The sequence below is a fragment of the Crinia signifera genome, chromosome 19 (genome assembly GCF_055691185.1).
Source record: "Crinia signifera chromosome 19, ASM5569118v1, whole genome shotgun sequence".
Taxonomy (NCBI): domain Eukaryota; kingdom Metazoa; phylum Chordata; class Amphibia; order Anura; family Myobatrachidae; genus Crinia; species Crinia signifera.
This window is the reverse complement of record NC_139226.1, coordinates 34,445,573-34,463,829: the sequence shown is the minus strand read 5'-3', so window position 1 is coordinate 34,463,829 and position 18,257 is coordinate 34,445,573. Positions and strand designations below refer to the sequence as shown.

General features: G+C 45.3%; 2 protein-coding genes across 2 annotated transcripts in view; one reads left to right on the top strand and one right to left on the bottom strand.

The window, feature by feature from the left end:
* The window catches only part of LOC146042369 (cell surface glycoprotein MUC18-like), a 34,757-nt gene extending 23,949 nt beyond the window's left edge, over positions 1-10,808 (top strand). Inside the window, exons 4-8 of the mRNA XM_083162341.1 lie at positions 1,240-1,382; positions 3,486-3,651; positions 5,954-6,095; positions 7,397-7,502; positions 8,536-10,808. Of these exons, the coding sequence (XP_083018467.1) occupies positions 1,240-1,382; positions 3,486-3,651; positions 5,954-6,095; positions 7,397-7,487 (542 nt within the window). The 3' untranslated portion in view covers positions 7,488-7,502; positions 8,536-10,808. The remainder of the gene's footprint in view (positions 1-1,239; positions 1,383-3,485; positions 3,652-5,953; positions 6,096-7,396; positions 7,503-8,535) is intronic.
* Positions 10,809-11,694: 886 nt separating this feature from the next.
* Positions 11,695-18,257, bottom strand: part of CADM4 (cell adhesion molecule 4) — a 249,148-nt gene continuing 242,585 nt past the window's right edge. Inside the window, exon 9 of the mRNA XM_083162340.1 lies at positions 11,695-16,102. Coding sequence (XP_083018466.1) covers positions 15,993-16,102 — 110 coding nt within the window. The 3' untranslated portion in view covers positions 11,695-15,992. The remainder of the gene's footprint in view (positions 16,103-18,257) is intronic.

The following is an 18,257-nucleotide window of genomic DNA, read 5'->3' as shown; positions in this document are numbered from 1 at the left end:
GCCACCATATCCCGTTGTGAGTGTGTACATGTACATGTGTCAGGGGAGACGAGATGCGCCAAGCGGTTCTCTTCTGCCGTCAGATTCTATGTAAGGCTGCAGTGGGTGGGTTAAGTGCCTTTTAGAGTGTGGCTGAGATTAGGTTAGGATAAGGGGTAGGCTACAATTAGGGTTAAAGGTCATGTTGCCCATAGCAACCAATCAGATTCTTTCTGTCATTTTCTAGGATGCAATAGAGAAATGATAGACCGGTGATGTTACCATAGCAGCCAATTTTTGTCTATTTTCATTTTTAGACACTTTAGTAAATTGACCCCTTCCCAGTTTAGTTGAATGTAAAATTCCGTTGTCTGGCAGTGTCAAAGCATGTCGGCAACATGATGTCAACATTTTGAATGCTGACATAATAAGCCAAGTCCCCGATTTAACATCTTAGCCCCACTATTCAAAAGTGGGTTCACCGATCATTCTAGACCTAAAAACCATGGTGTAGTAGCATTGCATGTATTATGGTGAAATTAAAAGCCAAATCTATAAATGAGATGATATTTAGTAGCCATTTGGCTGTATACAGCCTTTTGAATAACAGGAAACATATCCTTGTAAATATTCACGGAAAGATATAAGTGTAAACTTAGTCCTGCACGCATGAACAATGCATAAACACGCACCGAGATCAACAGGAAACACACAAAGGTCACAAAACATCAACTTCGGAGAATAGCATACCCTCCAACATGACCCATTCCATTAGTTACAAAATGCTCTGTTCCTGGACTTCCCTGCCAGTGGTAGTTACAGAGGTTGGACTCCAGCACAGTCCAATATTCAAAAAGGGGGGTCACATCAACTGCCAGTGAGTAGGTGTGGCTCCTCTTTTTGAATATTGGACTGTGCTGCAGGCTCACCTCTGTAACTGCCACCGGCAGAGAAGTCCAGGAACAGAACATTTTGTACCTAATGGAATGGGTCATGTTGGAGGGTATGGAATAGCCTATCTGAAGACGCAGCCATCCTGCTTTATAAACCCGTAGGCATTGGCTGATATTTAGATCGGCTTGTCAAAATCTGGATGGTTTTAAGTGGAGTCTCACTCACTTTATGCTTTGTGAATGAGTCCCCATTGCAGGCCGTTATTTGGTGAGTTTTTAATGCGCAATCACAAGGTAAAGCCAACCTGTTCTCTCCCCGCCATGTTGGAGTCCCTTTTTTAAATTAATTTTCAATTCCCCTTCACAGATTTGCAGGATGTTTCCATCCAGAGGGCCCACTCCTGGCGCTACACTGTCCCCGATTTCTTATGGGTGGAAGAAGGTTCCACACTGGAGGTGACTTGCACAGCCTACTCATCCCAGGAGCCAATTTACTCGTGGAGCCAAGAGGTGAGTGAGTAACGGAACAGCGGACATTTATGGAAACCGTTCTACAGGTATTAGCTGTGATGGATGGGAGATGTTGGATAACGCTTTATCTAGGCAGATGTCCAGAATTACAAAAGCACTTTAAAACTGATGTCCACAGAAAATCTTGCAACCTTTGATATACTTTTATGTAGTTCAAAGTCTGTGGGGGTAGTCAATCTTGTCCGTAATTTTTCCGCTTCCCGAAAATCCGAACAAGCCTAAAGTTCTGTCTTCTGATTGGAAACCTGGCCTGGTCCCTCCCCTGCAACGACAGCGACACTCCTTCATATGGAGAAACGGAAGCGGACACCTCCCCCTCTCCTCCCCCAAACTGTGTCAGACTATCAATCGTTGACCGTCTGATGTTGATCTGCAGCTGTAGTAGCCGGACCCATTTGTGCATGCAATGAATCGGCACATTTCAACGGACGCAGCGCGTCCAACCATACTCGTCCTGGGAGTACAGTCTCCTTTCGGGAATATTTCCATACTATTCAGGTGATTTTTGTACAGTGTCTAGAAACTTGTACATTAGATTGGAATGGGAACAGATGGTCGACAGTCATTAGGTCAATAACCGTTGGGTCGACATGCTGAAAAGCCGACATGGGACAAGGTCAACAGGTGTCTAGGTCGACGCAAGCAATAGGTCGACAATCAAAAGGGCGACATGGGGTTTTTCACTGTTTTTTTTTTTCCACCTGAATGTCGACACCGTCAACATGGACACAGTTTTAAGTGCACCGCGTCCCCTCGCACGGCTCGCCACGCTCCCCATGCTTTGGGCACTATTTTATTCTCCCACCACACCCTAGTGGATGGTAGGGCATGAAATGCCGCCTGTCGGCTCAAAAAAACCCAGTGAAAAACCCCATGTCGACATTTTGAATATCGACCTAATGCTTTTGTCAAAATAGACACCTGTCAACCTTTTCCCATGTCGACCTAGACACCTGTCGACCCAACTGTGTCGACCTAATGACTGCCGACCAAACAACCGCATCCCATTAGATTTGCCACTTATCACTGAAGCGGGCAGCGTGGTTGGTGTAATGATTAGCATTACTGCCTCACTGGACTTAGATTGCCGGTGTGGAGTTTGTATGATCTTCCTGTGCTTGAGTGGGTTTCTTGTGGGTACTCCCTGGCCAACACAAAAGCCTTTGAACCATATACCTCTTATTTCATGTGGTAGAAGGATTTGGATATTCCAACCAGCGCACTCTGTAGCTGCCTCTTAGTCCAAAAAGTGGAACTGAAAAATGGTATAATTGTGACCGACACCGGGCACTTCAGGTACAATAACAAATTTATTGGTTTTCATATGATGAAAAATATATTGGTACTTGTGTATTTGCAGGGCGCCCACTAAGCCATTTGCTTAGTGGGCTATTCTGCGTAGTGAAATCGCATCGCATGGAGTTGATTTTATAAAGTGTGGCGAGCCACCGAGCCCGAAGCCTGGTGAGCAGACACGGATAACTTTACATGTATTCGGGCCCGGTGGCTCGCTGCGCTCGCCACACTTTATAAAATCAACTCCATGCCGGCGTGGATAGTGGAGGTATGAAGAGTCGGGAGGACGCGTAACCGCGTCCCCTCACGGGGCTCGCCGCGCTTCGGGGTGGCGTGGATAGTGGGGGTGTGCATGGGTGATTTTAAAATGAAGTACCATCACATCTCATCGCATGGGTGCTTATACAATGAAAAATCATATCGCATCGCACCGCAAATGGAATGCGATGTGATCCGCAGGCAGGGGTGCCCTAAAAATTAACTAAGGAGCATCGCACCGCACAGCACAATTGGATGCAATGCGATTTTCCTACGGTGCTGTACGTATGTAAATTGGGCGCCCTGCAAATATACAAGTACCAGTATATTATATATATTTATACATGTTTTTTCATCATATGTAAACCAATAAATTTGTTATAGTATTTTAAGCGCCCGGTGTCCGTCACAATTATACCATTTTTCTCTTATTTCATGTGGTCAGAAAAGGTTTTTGTGTTTTTTTGTTTTACCAATCCCCTTTTTAGTTTTTTTTTTTTAGTTTAACACCAAATTTTCTCTCCATAGGACAGTGACTGGATTCTACCCTCCGACACCCTCATCTTCAAGAATGTGAACAAAGCCCATGAAGGGAACTACATCTGCCAGGCCCGCCACCCCGATATGTACGATCTGGTCAAGACCAAGTCCTTCCAGCTCAGGGTGATGGAGAGAGGTCCCGAGCCCGTCAGGGGTGAGTAATGGCCGCTCCCCTGTTTCTTGGAACATTTATAGAATCTCATTGTCAGTGACTTCAATAAAACAGATTCACACCCTAGAACATTGTGAAGATACCAACATGAGGTCGTTACAAAATCACACCGTAGACCTTCCAAATAGATTGTATCCCCATCAATTACACCATTATCATTATTTTGTAAAGAATAGGCAGCTTTGTGGTGTAGATTACAATGTGTCCTGGATACTGGCTATTGAGTGACATGTCAGCCCCAAAAAGCTGCTTTTGTTCAAAGTATTTCACATAGGCTCCAACCCCCCTTCCCCTCCATGCATGGCCTATACAAGCGGGTGAGAGGACGTGCAGATATTGGCTAAGTACAGTCAGGGTATCGCTGAAAGAGCAAAATTTACACAGGGTGTGGGAAGAGAACAGAGAGCTTCACTTTGGGTTCTGACTTTGGTGATACACTCTGGGGTCAACCATTCTAGGCAACAGTGGGGTTAACCACTCTGCGCTCTGCCTCGGTACCGGGAAGTGGATGATCCTGTTAGATAAAATCTACTGTATGTTCCTTAAGGCCCCCATACACAAGTCGCACCAGTTTGCCCTTGAGAGCTCCCCGGGAGGCTGCTTACGATTTGGTACTTGATGTGCCAAATTATACATGCAATAAATCCCATGCGATTTATTGCATGTATATCCCTGGGGAGCTGGCAGCAGCAGGCAGTGGGTCCCTGCGGCACTTTGCAGTAATTCAGCGGGGTCTGCGCGGCGGCTGGGAACTAAGTAGCGATATCTGCCAGGCGGCGGCGTGTGAAGCGCTACTGATTTTGCAAAGATTGCTCAGACGCTGATTGGTTGATTCTCAACCAATCAGCATCCGGCCAGTGTTTTCAAACTTCAGCAGCGCTTCCTGCGCCGCCGCCCTGCAAATAGCGCTACTTAGTTCCCAGCCGCCGCACGGACTCCGCTGACTTACTGCCCAGCGCTGCAGGGACCCCGCTGCCCGCTCCGCACGGCACGAACCCCGCTGCCCGGACGCCACTGCTGCACATACAGGTGGAGCCCCTCTCATTCAGCTCCAGCTAGAAGGCCTGATTATTGTAGCACCAGACCCGTGGACCGCCAGTGCCCAGAGGCACCGCGCACAAGGAGCTCTGCATGGATAAATATAAATCTCTGATTGTCTATATGAAGCCTTATGTGCTGTAAAGTGGATTTGTGGCTTGTATGAGACTTGCACAAATACTGACCACTCACTGCCTGCTGTGTCCTATCTGAATGGCGAACCTGTTACACTATACTGTACACATCAAGGTTTTCCCCGTACTATATGTTATATACAGGACATAAGTGGGATGAGTACGCCTGTATCGGCAGCAGGAACAGATAACCTTGTTTCCTTTGCTTGACAACCTCCGGCGTCCCTGATGATTATATATTGGCTATGGTGGCCATGCCAGACAGTGACAAGCAGGGACTGTGTGTCACATATGTATATACACTTGGAAGTTCATAACCAAGCCGAATACCCAATAGTGCCCTGTACAGCTTAATGCAGGCATGCACAAACTATGGCCCTCCAGCTGTTGTTAAACTACAAGTCCCATCATGCCTTGCCACAGTTTTGCTATTAGGGAATGCTAAAACTATGGCAAGGCATGCTGGGATGTGCAGTTTCACAACAGCTGGAGGGCCACAGTTTGGACAAGCCTGGCTTAGTGGTAAGGTGACCCTGCTCTGGCTCATATCTCCCCATCTCCACCCTCTCCCCGTGTCCACCTGACCCACGGAGATCACAGCGAGCCTGTTGTGGTATGAATATTCCTCCTCCTCCTTTTTTTTTTTTTTTTATGATTTATTATGTTGCACTCCTCAAATCAACCTCAATCAGATGATTCACTGCTCGGTATAACCCCGCCCGGCAGCATCCTGTTACAGAATCGGCAGGATGCCGGACGATAGCTGATGTTTTTTTTTTTTTTTTTTAAAGTGGCAATCATTAACCAGGCATGCTTTTGCTTTGCAAATGATTGCCACTTAAAAATAAAAAATAAAATCTGAGTTCAGCCAGGAATCCGCACCCCTGGAGACCTTGGACTATATGATATCCCATCGATGATTGCAACTAAAATACTCTGATGTTTTAGATCCTTTGTCCTTAAATCAGGAATCCATGTACATAGACTTTAAGCCACTCCCACTGCGCCACCGACACAGCCTGTTTTCACTGCGGCGTTGTCAACCTTGGTAATGCTGATAGTTAAGTACCTTTCTGTATTCATTATAATGGGTATTTTTTTTCTTTCCGCAGGTTTCTCAGCCAACCTGAACTTATCAGATGTTCTCCTGTACATTACTATTCCTGCCGTGCTGCTGACAACCCTTGTGTTCTCTCTCTTCTTTATCATCCTCCGTCATCGCCGGCAGCAACTCAGGAAACCACAGATCAGCCTGTGAGTGGGTTACGTTATACCCCTTTATTTATAAAGTGCCAACATATTTCATAGCGCTGTACATTGAGGTGATCGTGATAAAAATACCATACCAATAATATAGTCTACCTGCCCGCAGTGATACAGTCTTGAAGATGAGCCTGTTTCCTATGTCTTTCAGTGTAATTTAGGGGGTTGATGTACTGTAGCAAACCTCCTAATTAGGATAGACGGAGAGGTTGCCTGTAGCAGGCACAGTCTAACTAACCTGCTGTGTCCTCTTTAGAGAATGTGGTAAATCTCCCCCTTTGTCACACCAAGTGCAGATATGCACTATGACCATCAGGTGGCGATAGTTATTTCATGCAAACCTCTCCTGCATAATGCAGTTTGTAGACTATACTAGGGGAAGATTCAAATACTCCTCACTTGTGCGTACACTAAATTATATTATAATCATTGCCATTTCACTGGGACCACCATGACAATGACTATATAAAATGAGGGTGAATGTGATGGATGTTTTGCTTTTATTTCCATCAATAGTTAAAAGCCTTTCAAAATGACGGCTTCTGCAATGTACTGTCACTTTGAGCTGTGACAGGTTTTATCACACAAACTCTCCACCCCCAGTCCCCGTCTACCTCTACCTACAATCTCTGTCTTCACAGCTCCCTCACCATATCCAGCGAGTTTGAAACTGATCAATGTCCCTGTCAAAATTTCTTTCACTTTCTGCTATGACCTATTTAAGCACACAAAGGAGTAATTTGGTCCATTGAGTGGCCTCTAGTGGTCAGTTGCGGTATTTCACCTCCTAAAGCTTTTTATTGTCTTGTCCATTAGCACTGGCTGCCCAAGCTTTAGGTATAGCTGCCGACCCTGTAACTTGTGGCGGCAGTGCCCGTGTCTGAGTGATGGAGACAAGGTGCCCATACACCTGCTAGGGAAGTGGGGATATTAAGCATTTTAAAAAGCCGTGATTTTGTGACAACTTTGGGCAACTTTTCCATTTTATCCCTTTGGAAGGTTTGATACCTCTCCCCTCTAATTGAGAAGACAGGTCACATGACACCTAGAAGTGAGCAAGGCGTGCCATTGGTGGACCGAGCAATGTCTTGCTATTAGTGTTCTATTTTTCTATTTCAAAATGAACGGAGGACTAGTGACAGGTTACGCCCAGTACCTGAGGCTAGTGGTGCCACCAACTGTCAGATAATGGGTTTACAGCTAGCGGGGTCTGGTGTTCTCTCCAGTTATAGTATACAGGAACCCATTGCTGTTGTTAATACATTAACTTGTCCTTGCTGTCTCCTATACAGAGTGGATGGTGAGAAGAGGACACCGATATACAGAGGGAGCCTCCAGTCTGTGCGCAGCACCACCTCGGACACACAGCCCTTAGTCATGTGATTGGGGGGCGAGCAGGTGAGTGTCATTGCCCAGATCCGACAATTGCTGTGTTCTAGTCAGTGTAACATTATGCAGAGCTGAGTATGGGGGGGACGTCGGCTGCCAGGAAGACTTGCCTCAAACAGGGATGCGTATGGAAGCCGCCGGAAGCCATACTGAAAAACCAAAGGCTGCCTGGGAACTTGCTGTGGTCGTCTGTGTGACAGAACACAGGGCTGTGTCTGAGACGTCTCCCTTATACCGCTTTCACATTGCAAATGCCGTGTCACACCCGAGATTTGGACCCCGATCCGTCCCGGGAGTGACCCGCCATTTGTGAGGTGAAGCTCTCCTCAGCGACGTTACATCACACAGGGGTGGGGTGGAGTGTAGGCGTGTCATTGGGGGTGGAGGAGGAAGCAACACTTGGAGCTGACTCCTCCCTATAGTGTAAACAAGATCTGGGTTACCCATTTGCACTGCCCAGTGGAATGTCGGGTTGCTGGACCCGGGTTTTTCCTGTTGGGGCGCTTTCACACAGTGACCTAGTGTTATTTGTGCGGTGTGAAAGGGGTAATAGTCATTTTAGTAACTGATGCTTCTCGGCACAGACGGTGTAATGGTCGGCATTACTGCTCACAGCACTGAGGTCATGGGTTGATATCCCACCATGGTCCTAACTATGATTGGAGTTTGTATGTTCTCCCTATGCTTGCATGGGTTTCCTATGGGTACTCCAGTTTCCACCCACAGTCCAAAAATATACTGTAGGGAATTGGCACCAGACACAAAAATGTATAAATAACCCTAGTGTGTAAGTATGTTTGTACATGGGCCAAGTGGTTCTCATCGGCTGTCACATTCTGTGTAAAGTACTTTAACAGAGGAATACATTTAATTGTTGACCTTTGGGACAGGAAGTTATGATAACTATTAGCAGAGGAAATAACGGCATCTGAATGCTTACAAATAATAGTCACATTGCTGCCCCAGGGGTTGATCTCCTTTTAGGCCGAGTAAGGCCTGCGTTTGGCAGTATTCGGTAATTGTTCTGTCTGTCTCCTTCCAGGGCTGCCTGGGACACGTCGTCTTCCCTGCTTCAACTTCACAGCGTGTTCCCAACCCAGTAGAGCCCACTGCTTTCTCTATGTGTCTTGTCTGAGTCCGGCGGAGGGAATTCAGGGGCCGGAAAAACAGAGAAATATGTTTGTGTGATGTTATTAAAGCGTTATTAATCGATTCAGGGTAAAGAGAAATCTTACTGTAGCACATGGTGATTTAAGTCTTTAATCAAACTTCTTTTTTATGACAAACATGATCGCTGTGACCCTGCTTTATTCTGCAATGCCTACTTCAAAGGCCAGCAATTAGCCCATCGACTTGGGATACCAAAGATTTCAGACTTGTTTCTTGTGCTGTAGCTGGTAATTGGACGACTAAATATCTCCGTGCGTGGCTTCCGCAAGCGGCTTCCTCCTGTCTCCAGCAGAAGAACTGCAGCCTTTGTCCTACTGATCTGTCAGCATAGAATGAGGTTTAGAACAACTTGGCCTAGTCCTAAGAGCAGATGATGGATCCGAATTGCTTGGCCCAAATACAGAGCTTTGCCCCGGTGATCTACTGCATGTGTGCCGTCCTCTGGGTCATAGCGCTCACAAATTATAAAGACAATTATTACTGTCTTCTGCATTTAATGCCCAGTCATAGCACCCCAGCAGTCAATAATGGAGGGGGATCTATCGCTAGCACCAATATCTGTATCATATTGTAGCAGATAAGGCGGTTAGGGTGGGATGTACTAAGGGGAAAATGCTGTAAAACCCCAATTTTCCGGGGTTTTACCGCATTTTCTAATGTACTAAGATTCCTCTGCCCCAACTTCGCAAGGCAGGGTATCGCCACCTAAGGGCTTCTATTGCCACCCATCGCACGCCGCAGATTTAGACCCCCCTCCAATGTCCTCCATTCTGCTCCTCCTCCCCCAGAAGCAGCCGGGGATGTCCTACTGGCTGCAGGGAGGAGGAGGAGACGCCGGGGACCAACCGCACACCACACATCACAGGTATCGCAGGGGGCCTCCGTCACCGCACCGCGATGCTAGCCGCATGTTAGTACATATGCGCTAGCATCGCAACAGGGGTGTGGCGAGGGGCGGCGATGTATGTTAATACATCCTGCCCTTAGGCTGCACTGATATTTAATCTTTCCGTACTCCCTGGAAGCTGTACCTTTGCTAGAAGAACCGGGGGCCTGTTTAAATCCCAAAGGATCCTTTGCAACAAGCTCTATGTGCACAAACAAGCTTTAAATTGGTAGTTCATGGAACTAATACAGTAAGCCAAGCTGTTCTCTGTTGGCTGTCAAGTATTGTCCTAGACCACAGGTATGGGTCACGTGGCGGTTGTCAATCTATAAGACCCTGTCTGGAGACTTTTGAGTAAACCGCCGTAAGGTGACAAGTTTAGAGGGCGCAGAACCTAGACACATCACCAAAATGTTATAAAATGGGTAAGCTTTGCATTGCCGGCCTGGACAATATGTGCCAATGACTTTGACTTCAGCCAGGGTGTTGTAATGATTAGTGAATATTAAACACCAGTCCCAGCCTTAGGATGAAAGGAAAATAAGTGAATAACGATGCGGCAGATGTGTTCTGTAGCAGTGCGGCCATACTACCGCCTACATCCAAGAAAGCCCTAACCGCACACTTCCGTTTAATATGTCCTGGTTTATATACATGAAAATGTGAAATATCAACGCATTAGGAGCGAGTGATGTCAATCAGGCAGGCAGGAAGTTAAGTCACAGTGATGTCATAAAGTTCTGTTACATTGTTGAACTGCGTTTCCCCCTAAGTATTGGGTCAGGCCTTATAATATAATAGGGTGTAGGTGAGGGGTGCACATATACATATTTGAAATCGTATCACTCCAGATCATGGGTCCTCAAACTGCGGCCCTCCAGATGTGGTGAAACTACAAATCCCAGCATGCCTTGCCACAGTTTTCCTATAAGGGAGTGTTAAAACTGTGGCAAGGCATGCTGGGAATTGTAGTTTCACAACATCTGGAGGGCCGCAGTTTGAGGACCCATGCTCCAGATGATATATAAAACACAGCGAGACAGGAAATTGTTTGGGGGGGGGGGGGTTGTAGATTTTGTTTTATCTGATTATTTGTTTCTGTGCTTGGTCCAATCACTGTAAAGTTTTGTAGAAGCCATACTGATTCTTTCCAGCACACTGTTGCGTGTTTTTATATGACTGTATGTTGTGTACGGATCACTATTCTGGATTTACCTGCGTTTTTTTGTTGTACCAATAAAGTTTGCCATTGGACCCCTGATACTTGCCGCTTGTGTTTTTCTTGGAAGAAACGGACACTGGGGTTAAAGTACTAAGATTGACAGAATAATGTTTGGCTACAAAAGTGGATTTAGCCATAAGGAAACACCCTGCATTTCCGCAAGTCCTCACAAGTGCAGTTTATGACATGGAATGTACTGTGTGGCAATGTGGGACCACTAATGTCCTCTCATTGGGGTTTATTCTAGTTCATTCTTTCTGACAAAATACTTCTTAGATGGACAAAACCATGTGCACTGCAGGGGGGGGCAGATGTAACATGTGCAGATAGAATTAGATTTGGGTGAGTTATTTTGTTTCTGTGCAGGGAAAATACTGACTGCTTTATTTTACACTGCAATATAGATCTCACTTTGAAGAAAAACCCCACCCAAATCTAATTCTCTCTGCACAAGTTGCATCTGCCCCACCCGCAGTGCACATGGTTTTGTCCATCTAAGAAGGATTTTGTCAGAAAGAATGAACTAGAATAACCCCCATTGTTTGGCAGTGCCACCACCACTGCTGCCTGGGCACAGATCACTGGACTCCAAGCACCTTTGTGATGTGAGGACGGTATCAATTCCAGGAGGCCATAAAGCATCCTGTAATTTGGACCTATTTTTACACTGCAGTGAAGTATTTTTGTCACCACAAACAACCGTGAGACCATTGAGAATACTGTTGCGTTCAGTGACTGTTCATGTTATGCCTACTTATGTTATTTCTCAAACCCAGCCCTGTAACATGGCAGTTAGCGGCTAATTGGCTGGTACTTTATCTCTCTCTCTCTCTAACTCTAGGTTAATTAAACAGACGCCTTTGTTGCATTTTTTTTTTGTATCATTCAATCTCCAAGATTTAATAAAACGCCACACAATCATATAACTAAACATGAACTTTATTATTTTTTTTTCTTGATTTTCGTATTAGTTTGTTTTAATCTGTCCGCTCTTTTTTTGACTTTTTTTTTTTTTTTTTACTTTTTGGTACATTGTGTACAAAATTGGTGCTCTGGACAGGCTGTGAGATGACAGAAAAATGGAGGGGACCAAAGAGCGGCGGAGAGAGGAAAGAGGGGGCATGAAGGGGTAAAAAAATATACAAAGCCCCCTCATCTTCACCATCCCCCCCACCCAAATATATTAGGAATATCCCCCTCTGCCTCTCTCTCCACATCATGACCAGTGTCCACATTTCCCAAACCGGAAAGCCGCTTGTATTTTAGGACCAGAGAGACCATATACACTTAAAAGAAATGAGACTGTACACAGTTTTCAGCTCAGGCGATAAAAAGACAAACAGAAAAGTCGCTCTGGTTTTCCCACCAAAAGTTGCAGCTTTTCCCGCTTTTTTTTTTCTATGTGGAACAGGGCATTGTGCTGTTAAAATATATGGCTTTCAGGCCGGATATTTGAAGCAATTAGCCCTTTTGCTGAGAGATAGGGGGTAATTCTACAAACAGCAGAAGAGCTAAAGCAATCTATTAAAATAAAGAAATAAAAAAAACATGACACAATACACGTTAAGTGGGTGAGTGTTTCCATTTCTCCTGTCATGGCAGCGTCCTCTGCTCCCGCCTCCAGAATTGATTTCTGATGCTATAAGTTTTTATTTACATATATATATTTATATATTAATTTCCCCCTAGGTTCATGGCTTTTTAAAGGTTTTACAGTTAACGATAAACAACGAGAGAGACAATTGGGTGTAATAATAATAATTAAAAAAACAAACCCAAAAACTGAAACAAACCAGAAAAATAACACGGCACAAACAAAGAAAAAAGAAAAAAAAAACATCCACCCTGCCCCCAATGGAAAAATACAGACAATATACACCGCCCAGTCAAAATGGCTCCCTGTCAAACAGGAAGCAGTGTTACGAAGCAGTTCATTGGCTCCCAACTGTCTCATAAATATCATGAATTATATAGAAGGAGAGAGATCGAATTCTGTTTCCGTTCATTGGACAATAACCCTTCATCATATCCCAATATATATCTTGACTTTCCAATATATTTCTATAACATTTTGTTTAGGGATAAAATAGAAGTTGGGGGGGGGTCTTTATATTAATAGAACACTTGATTTGGGTCAGAAATGAAATTTCATGATGGTATCCTGACCACTATACTCATGACCTGTGTGCAAGGTATCCTCCCGTTTCTTGTTGCTAAGATAACTCATCCTCTTGCCTAGATTCTTTCATCGTTATCCCGAAAAAGAAGTTGCATTGTAGCATACGGCAGCCAATACAAACCTGGCATTAATTAGTTTAGACTGAAAAAGAAATGTCTGATTTATTACAGAATATAGCTCTAATGTTACCATGTTAATTACCGGCTGGGACATAATGAGTGCGTCCTGATCATCCTTGGTGACAATGCAAGCTCATAGTGAACTACAGTAAAATGGCTGCCTACAGTGTAGGCTTAAATGAAAACTAAAATCGAAAATAAAATACCAACCTTGGCATATAATTTATGAACATAACAATCCAATATATTTTGCCCCATGACTGCAACTAGGGCTTTGTGATTTGGGCAGATCTACCGGGTCCAAATATAAAGGAGGGGGGAGGGGGGGGTACTGGGAAATAATCTTGTTTCACTTACTGCTTTGGCTTTCTAATTACAATGATTGTTCCCTCATTAGAACATCTCACCTTAAGGAATGCCAGATTTAAGAGGAAATTATACTATATCACTGAGGTAAACTGGAACTACAAGCCCCAGCATGTTGTACCAGCCCAAAGTTGGACATAACAGATGGCCATCAATGCATTAAATTCATTGATAATCTATGGCTATGTTAACACTTTTGCCATCGATGGTTCATATATAGTAAAACTGGGGTGACTTATCAGTGGGTTATACCATTGATTGCACACTTGCAGATGGTTTTATACCATCAAAGTTATTAACGAACCATATAATCAATGGTGACCATTGGTGGTTAGGCCACCAACTGCCATCCATATCGTAGCTAGCTCCACAATTGATAGGGTTGTCTGATCCTGCTTTAAAGAAAAAAAATATATATATATATATATTTTGTTCTATCAATTCATATAAAGCTAATTAAAATAATATTCTACTCCTGATTTACCAGCAATTTTTTCTACTGGTACTAAATATATAAAAAAATAATAAGGTCATTAAGAGGTTTCATTACAATATTTTTTGCATCACAAAGGGATAGTCACGTAACCTGCACCAATGCTGCTAAGACGAATTAAGATAAACAAAAGTCATGAAATAGAGAATAAAACTACATGACCAGGTGTCCGTTTTAAAGCACTTTCACACAGCAAAACAAGTTCTAATTGTAAAAAATGTCTATCCTTTTACCATTTTCAGTTAGCTCCCATCGTGTTGTGCCTGCCGTCCTAACTAGGGTGTCAGTGTCAAGGCCCCTCCCATTATTGCAGAAGCCAAGCAATGTGCAAACTGCAGGTATCTTGGAATTCCAGTAACCAGTCACTTCGTTTGGCTCCTCCCACTACCAGATCCCGTCATCTAGTGCAGTCATTCTGAATCATTGTAAAAGCTCATTAAATAGGGAAAATATTTAGCGGAGATCCCTTGGGGTTCTAAAACAGTCATCGCTTCTGAATAATAGAGTCTGTTGCCTGACATGTTATGTCTATGATGTTCTATATCACCATTTTGCAAATAAGCCACGCCTCTCTAGGACAACAGACTTCTGTCTTGTTGTCATATACGGCCTGGAGATAACACCACACACCCTCCCCTAAAAAGCTCAGGCACACCTGCATTTTTGTTAGCACTCCAACTCAACAGGCGGTTTCCACCCGTAGACGCCAACTTCCTGTCAACACCTTGTGATAGGCGCGCACATAGAAAAAGTAGCAGAACTTGCTTGCAGTAAGGATTTGTGCATGGGTACTACAGGCCGTACGCATGTGCAGTGTATCGCTAATCGACCACTACCGGACAAAGGATATGGGTTTTCTCGCTTCTGACAAACATTACCAAAAAGCGGCAAAACAGAATGCTGCAGGTTTGGACGGGACCGCATCGGTTCTGCACGGAGCTCCCGTATAATTACTGCAACGTGCTCCTCCGCCAGCGTCACCCAGATCTGATTGCTGCATTTACGTTGACAGAATTGATGCAATTAGCGTCTAAAAGTAGATGGCAACTAATTACGGTAACCAATTAATGTGTAAATGTATGTACTAAAAGTGTCAGGGAAATACTTGTGCACGGGCGGTGGTTTAAAGTTCCCGGCGTGAGTGTTTGCAGCAAACATAAGTGGCTAGTAACTGGTTTCCTTGCAGTGCTTAGAACGCCTCAATCAGTTCCTCGAATTACTCTCGTTCTCCCTTTTAAACCTGTGACTTATGGCTCCATTCTGTCTCCCCGCAGCACTCCCCTCCTCACTGGAGACTCTGAGCCGTGCTGATTTCTGCCTAATTAAGGTGATTAAACAAACGTCACGCTCTTAATACTGAGCCTGTACTGGCACAAATCACCGCGCGCTCGTCCTGCCCAGCTCACTTTTCATCCAAGCTATTACCGGGAGTACTGCTCTGTAACCATAGCCCTTCCTGGGAACTGCGCTGTCCTGGAGGTGCCAGGCTTTCGTCTTGCGAAGGGCTTGCATGCCTGGCAACGCCAGCTCTACATCAATAACCGGGCTAGGCCCTGTGTCATGAGAGGCAACAGACTCCGTATTCCTCAGCGCCAGATTCTCGCCTCCTGCCATCCTTGCTACAGGGCTGCAGACTCGTTTGGCCGATGGAGTGAGATAAAGATATTAATGTGCAAAGGTCTCACCAGAGTTATAGAACACGGTTACCTCTCCGTCAACAGGGCACAAATGCTCCGCTGGGAACGTCCGAACATAAATACACATTTTTTTTTTGTTCGGTTTCCGTCCATTTAAGAACAGTTGTGACATCATAAGCATTGCCCGCAATATGTCTCGCATCCTTCATGGTCATATAAGCAAGTTCTAAAACCAGATCAGCGAGTTCTTTTCCCCTCTATCAATTCTATACACCTTCTCACTACCCCACTTCCTCAACATCCCCCCCACCCCATTGCCCACCCGCAGAAGGTAAAGTAAAATGTAAAAAAAAAAATAATAATTCAGGTTATTAATACTGTGTTGGGATTTGTTTTTTTTTTCTTCTGCCGTTTGTCTTTTTTTTCTTTAAATAAAAAATTCTTCCTTCCGCTTGTGGTTCTCGCCTCCATTTAGAAAAGCCTCCCTGGCTTCTCCGTGCTCGTCCAGGCCGCTAGCTTCGTGAGTCAGGTAGGAACCTAGGAGAGAGGGAGAGTCACAGACAGCAGGAGCTCGGATACGCGCGGTCACCTGACTAGAGGCTCACATAGGACACAAGTGCCAGTCACTGTTAACAGCCCCAAGCCACACTGATGTATATCCAGCCACTGTCAAGTCAGATGCTTGATCTGTGCATGAAGGAACGGAAAGAAGGATATATATAACCGGAGTGTATTTCATGCCTAGTGTACCATAGAAGAAGCTGCTTTTATCCTGATCATCCAGTGTTATGCCCGGGGGACATGGCTTAGTCTCTACAGCGCAGGAAGACGACGTATGCCCAGCCGCGCACCTCGCCATTTGTTACAGTTATCACAGCGGAATGGGGTGCAAGGGCATACATGCGAGCCATTACACTTTTAGGGGATTATTCCGGTTCGTTCGAACGGGGGAACAATGTTTTGCATCTGCAGGGTGTGTGCGGCCACGGCAAACAGGGTGTTCGCTGGGCACATGCACCCAAGTGTAGGGGCGGGGCGGGCCATTTACATATGGAAATGCCCAGCATTTCATGGGAGTTCCCAAGAGAACGCTGGACTTTCTCATGCAAATGCCCCGATGCCGCCGGTGCGGGGTGGGGGGTTTGGCCAGCCGCTATCACCGGATGTCAGCTGTCCACCCACTTCTTCCCAAGCATCCATGCATATGTAAGTGCCTTCCCCATCATTCGATGGTTGCCGACCATGACCATGTTACTGTGTAACATCCATTCACAGGCCCTGCGAGGGAATCACCCTTGCGAATGGGTGGCGGCCAGGCCACTATTTGCAAGGCGGGATGTGGTGAATTTGCAGCCTTGCGAGTCAACCAGAATAACCCCCTTAATACACTCTTAGAATGAGTTGTACAGTCAGTGCCATCCCTATTCTTGACGTATCTCTTGGATGAAACCTGCTTCCTGGAACCCAACATGGCCAAGGAACCCTCATCCTCATATCCCCCTCTTCTGTAACACCCAAGTCCGCTGTCTCTGTGCCATCGCTCCATCTTGCAGCTTCCTTCTCCAGAATTCAGCTCTTCGTAACCCTCATGACACCAAAACATTAATTCAAGCCCACATCACTTCCCGCACTAGAACACTGTAACCTCCTCCACTCCGGCCTCGAGATCTCTTGTCTCTACCGACCGTGTTAAGAATAAATTCAAGTGGGGAGCTTGTCTCATTTTCTTCCCTTGCTGTACAGCTTCTGCCCTCCCTTGCAGCATGCATCAATGTCTCTCTATCTCACTCTGGGCCAGATTCTCTAAGCTTCAAAAGTGATAAAATGGAGAGTGATAAACAGCCAGCCAATCAGCTCCTATCTGCCATGTCACAGACTGTGTTTGATAAAAAGTCAGGCAGGAGCTGATTGGCTGGCTGTTTATCACTCTCCATTTTATCATTTTTGAAGCTAAATCCAATTCAAACTCCTTCCTCTCACCTACAAACCCTAAGACATTTGTCCCCTTCCTACAGTACATCCCCAACCCCATCTCTATCGACACTATCTTCTGCCCTCTCCGCATTGTCCCTGCCCGACGCCTCTCCTCCACCCATGTCGCTTTCTTTAATGCCCACCTCCAAAAATGCTGTTAGAGGTGCCCCCATACTCTGGAGCTCATTCCCTAGCGAGTCCAACTGTCTTCCAAACTCCCCAATTTTAAACAATGCATTTAAAATTTACTTTTTTAATTAACTGGTAACAGCCCTGGTCATATTCTGCAACACTCCATGTATCTTCTCCAGATACCCTCCAACTGTTCTTCGCTATACCTTAGTATGTGTGCTCTTACAGGCCGGGCCCTCTTCCCCCTCAGATTTTCTGAGCAGATTCCCTGTCCTAAAGCCCCATACACACCGGCCGATAAAATAAGCAATAATCGATCAGAAGGACTAAAATATTGCTCATTTTATCACCTAGTATGTACACCCCGCCCCCACCAACGTCCGATGCGCACTCCCGCACGTCGTTAACGACCAACACCATTGTCTGTGTACACACAGATGACGGAGCATAGCATTAACAAGAGCTGCAGTATAGCTGTCCCTCCCTCTTCCGCCATCGTTCATAGGCAAGTGTGCATGCACTATGACGATGCCTGGTTCCTTCTGCTGTCAACATCGTACACACTGAGGATCACCCATTGTGTACC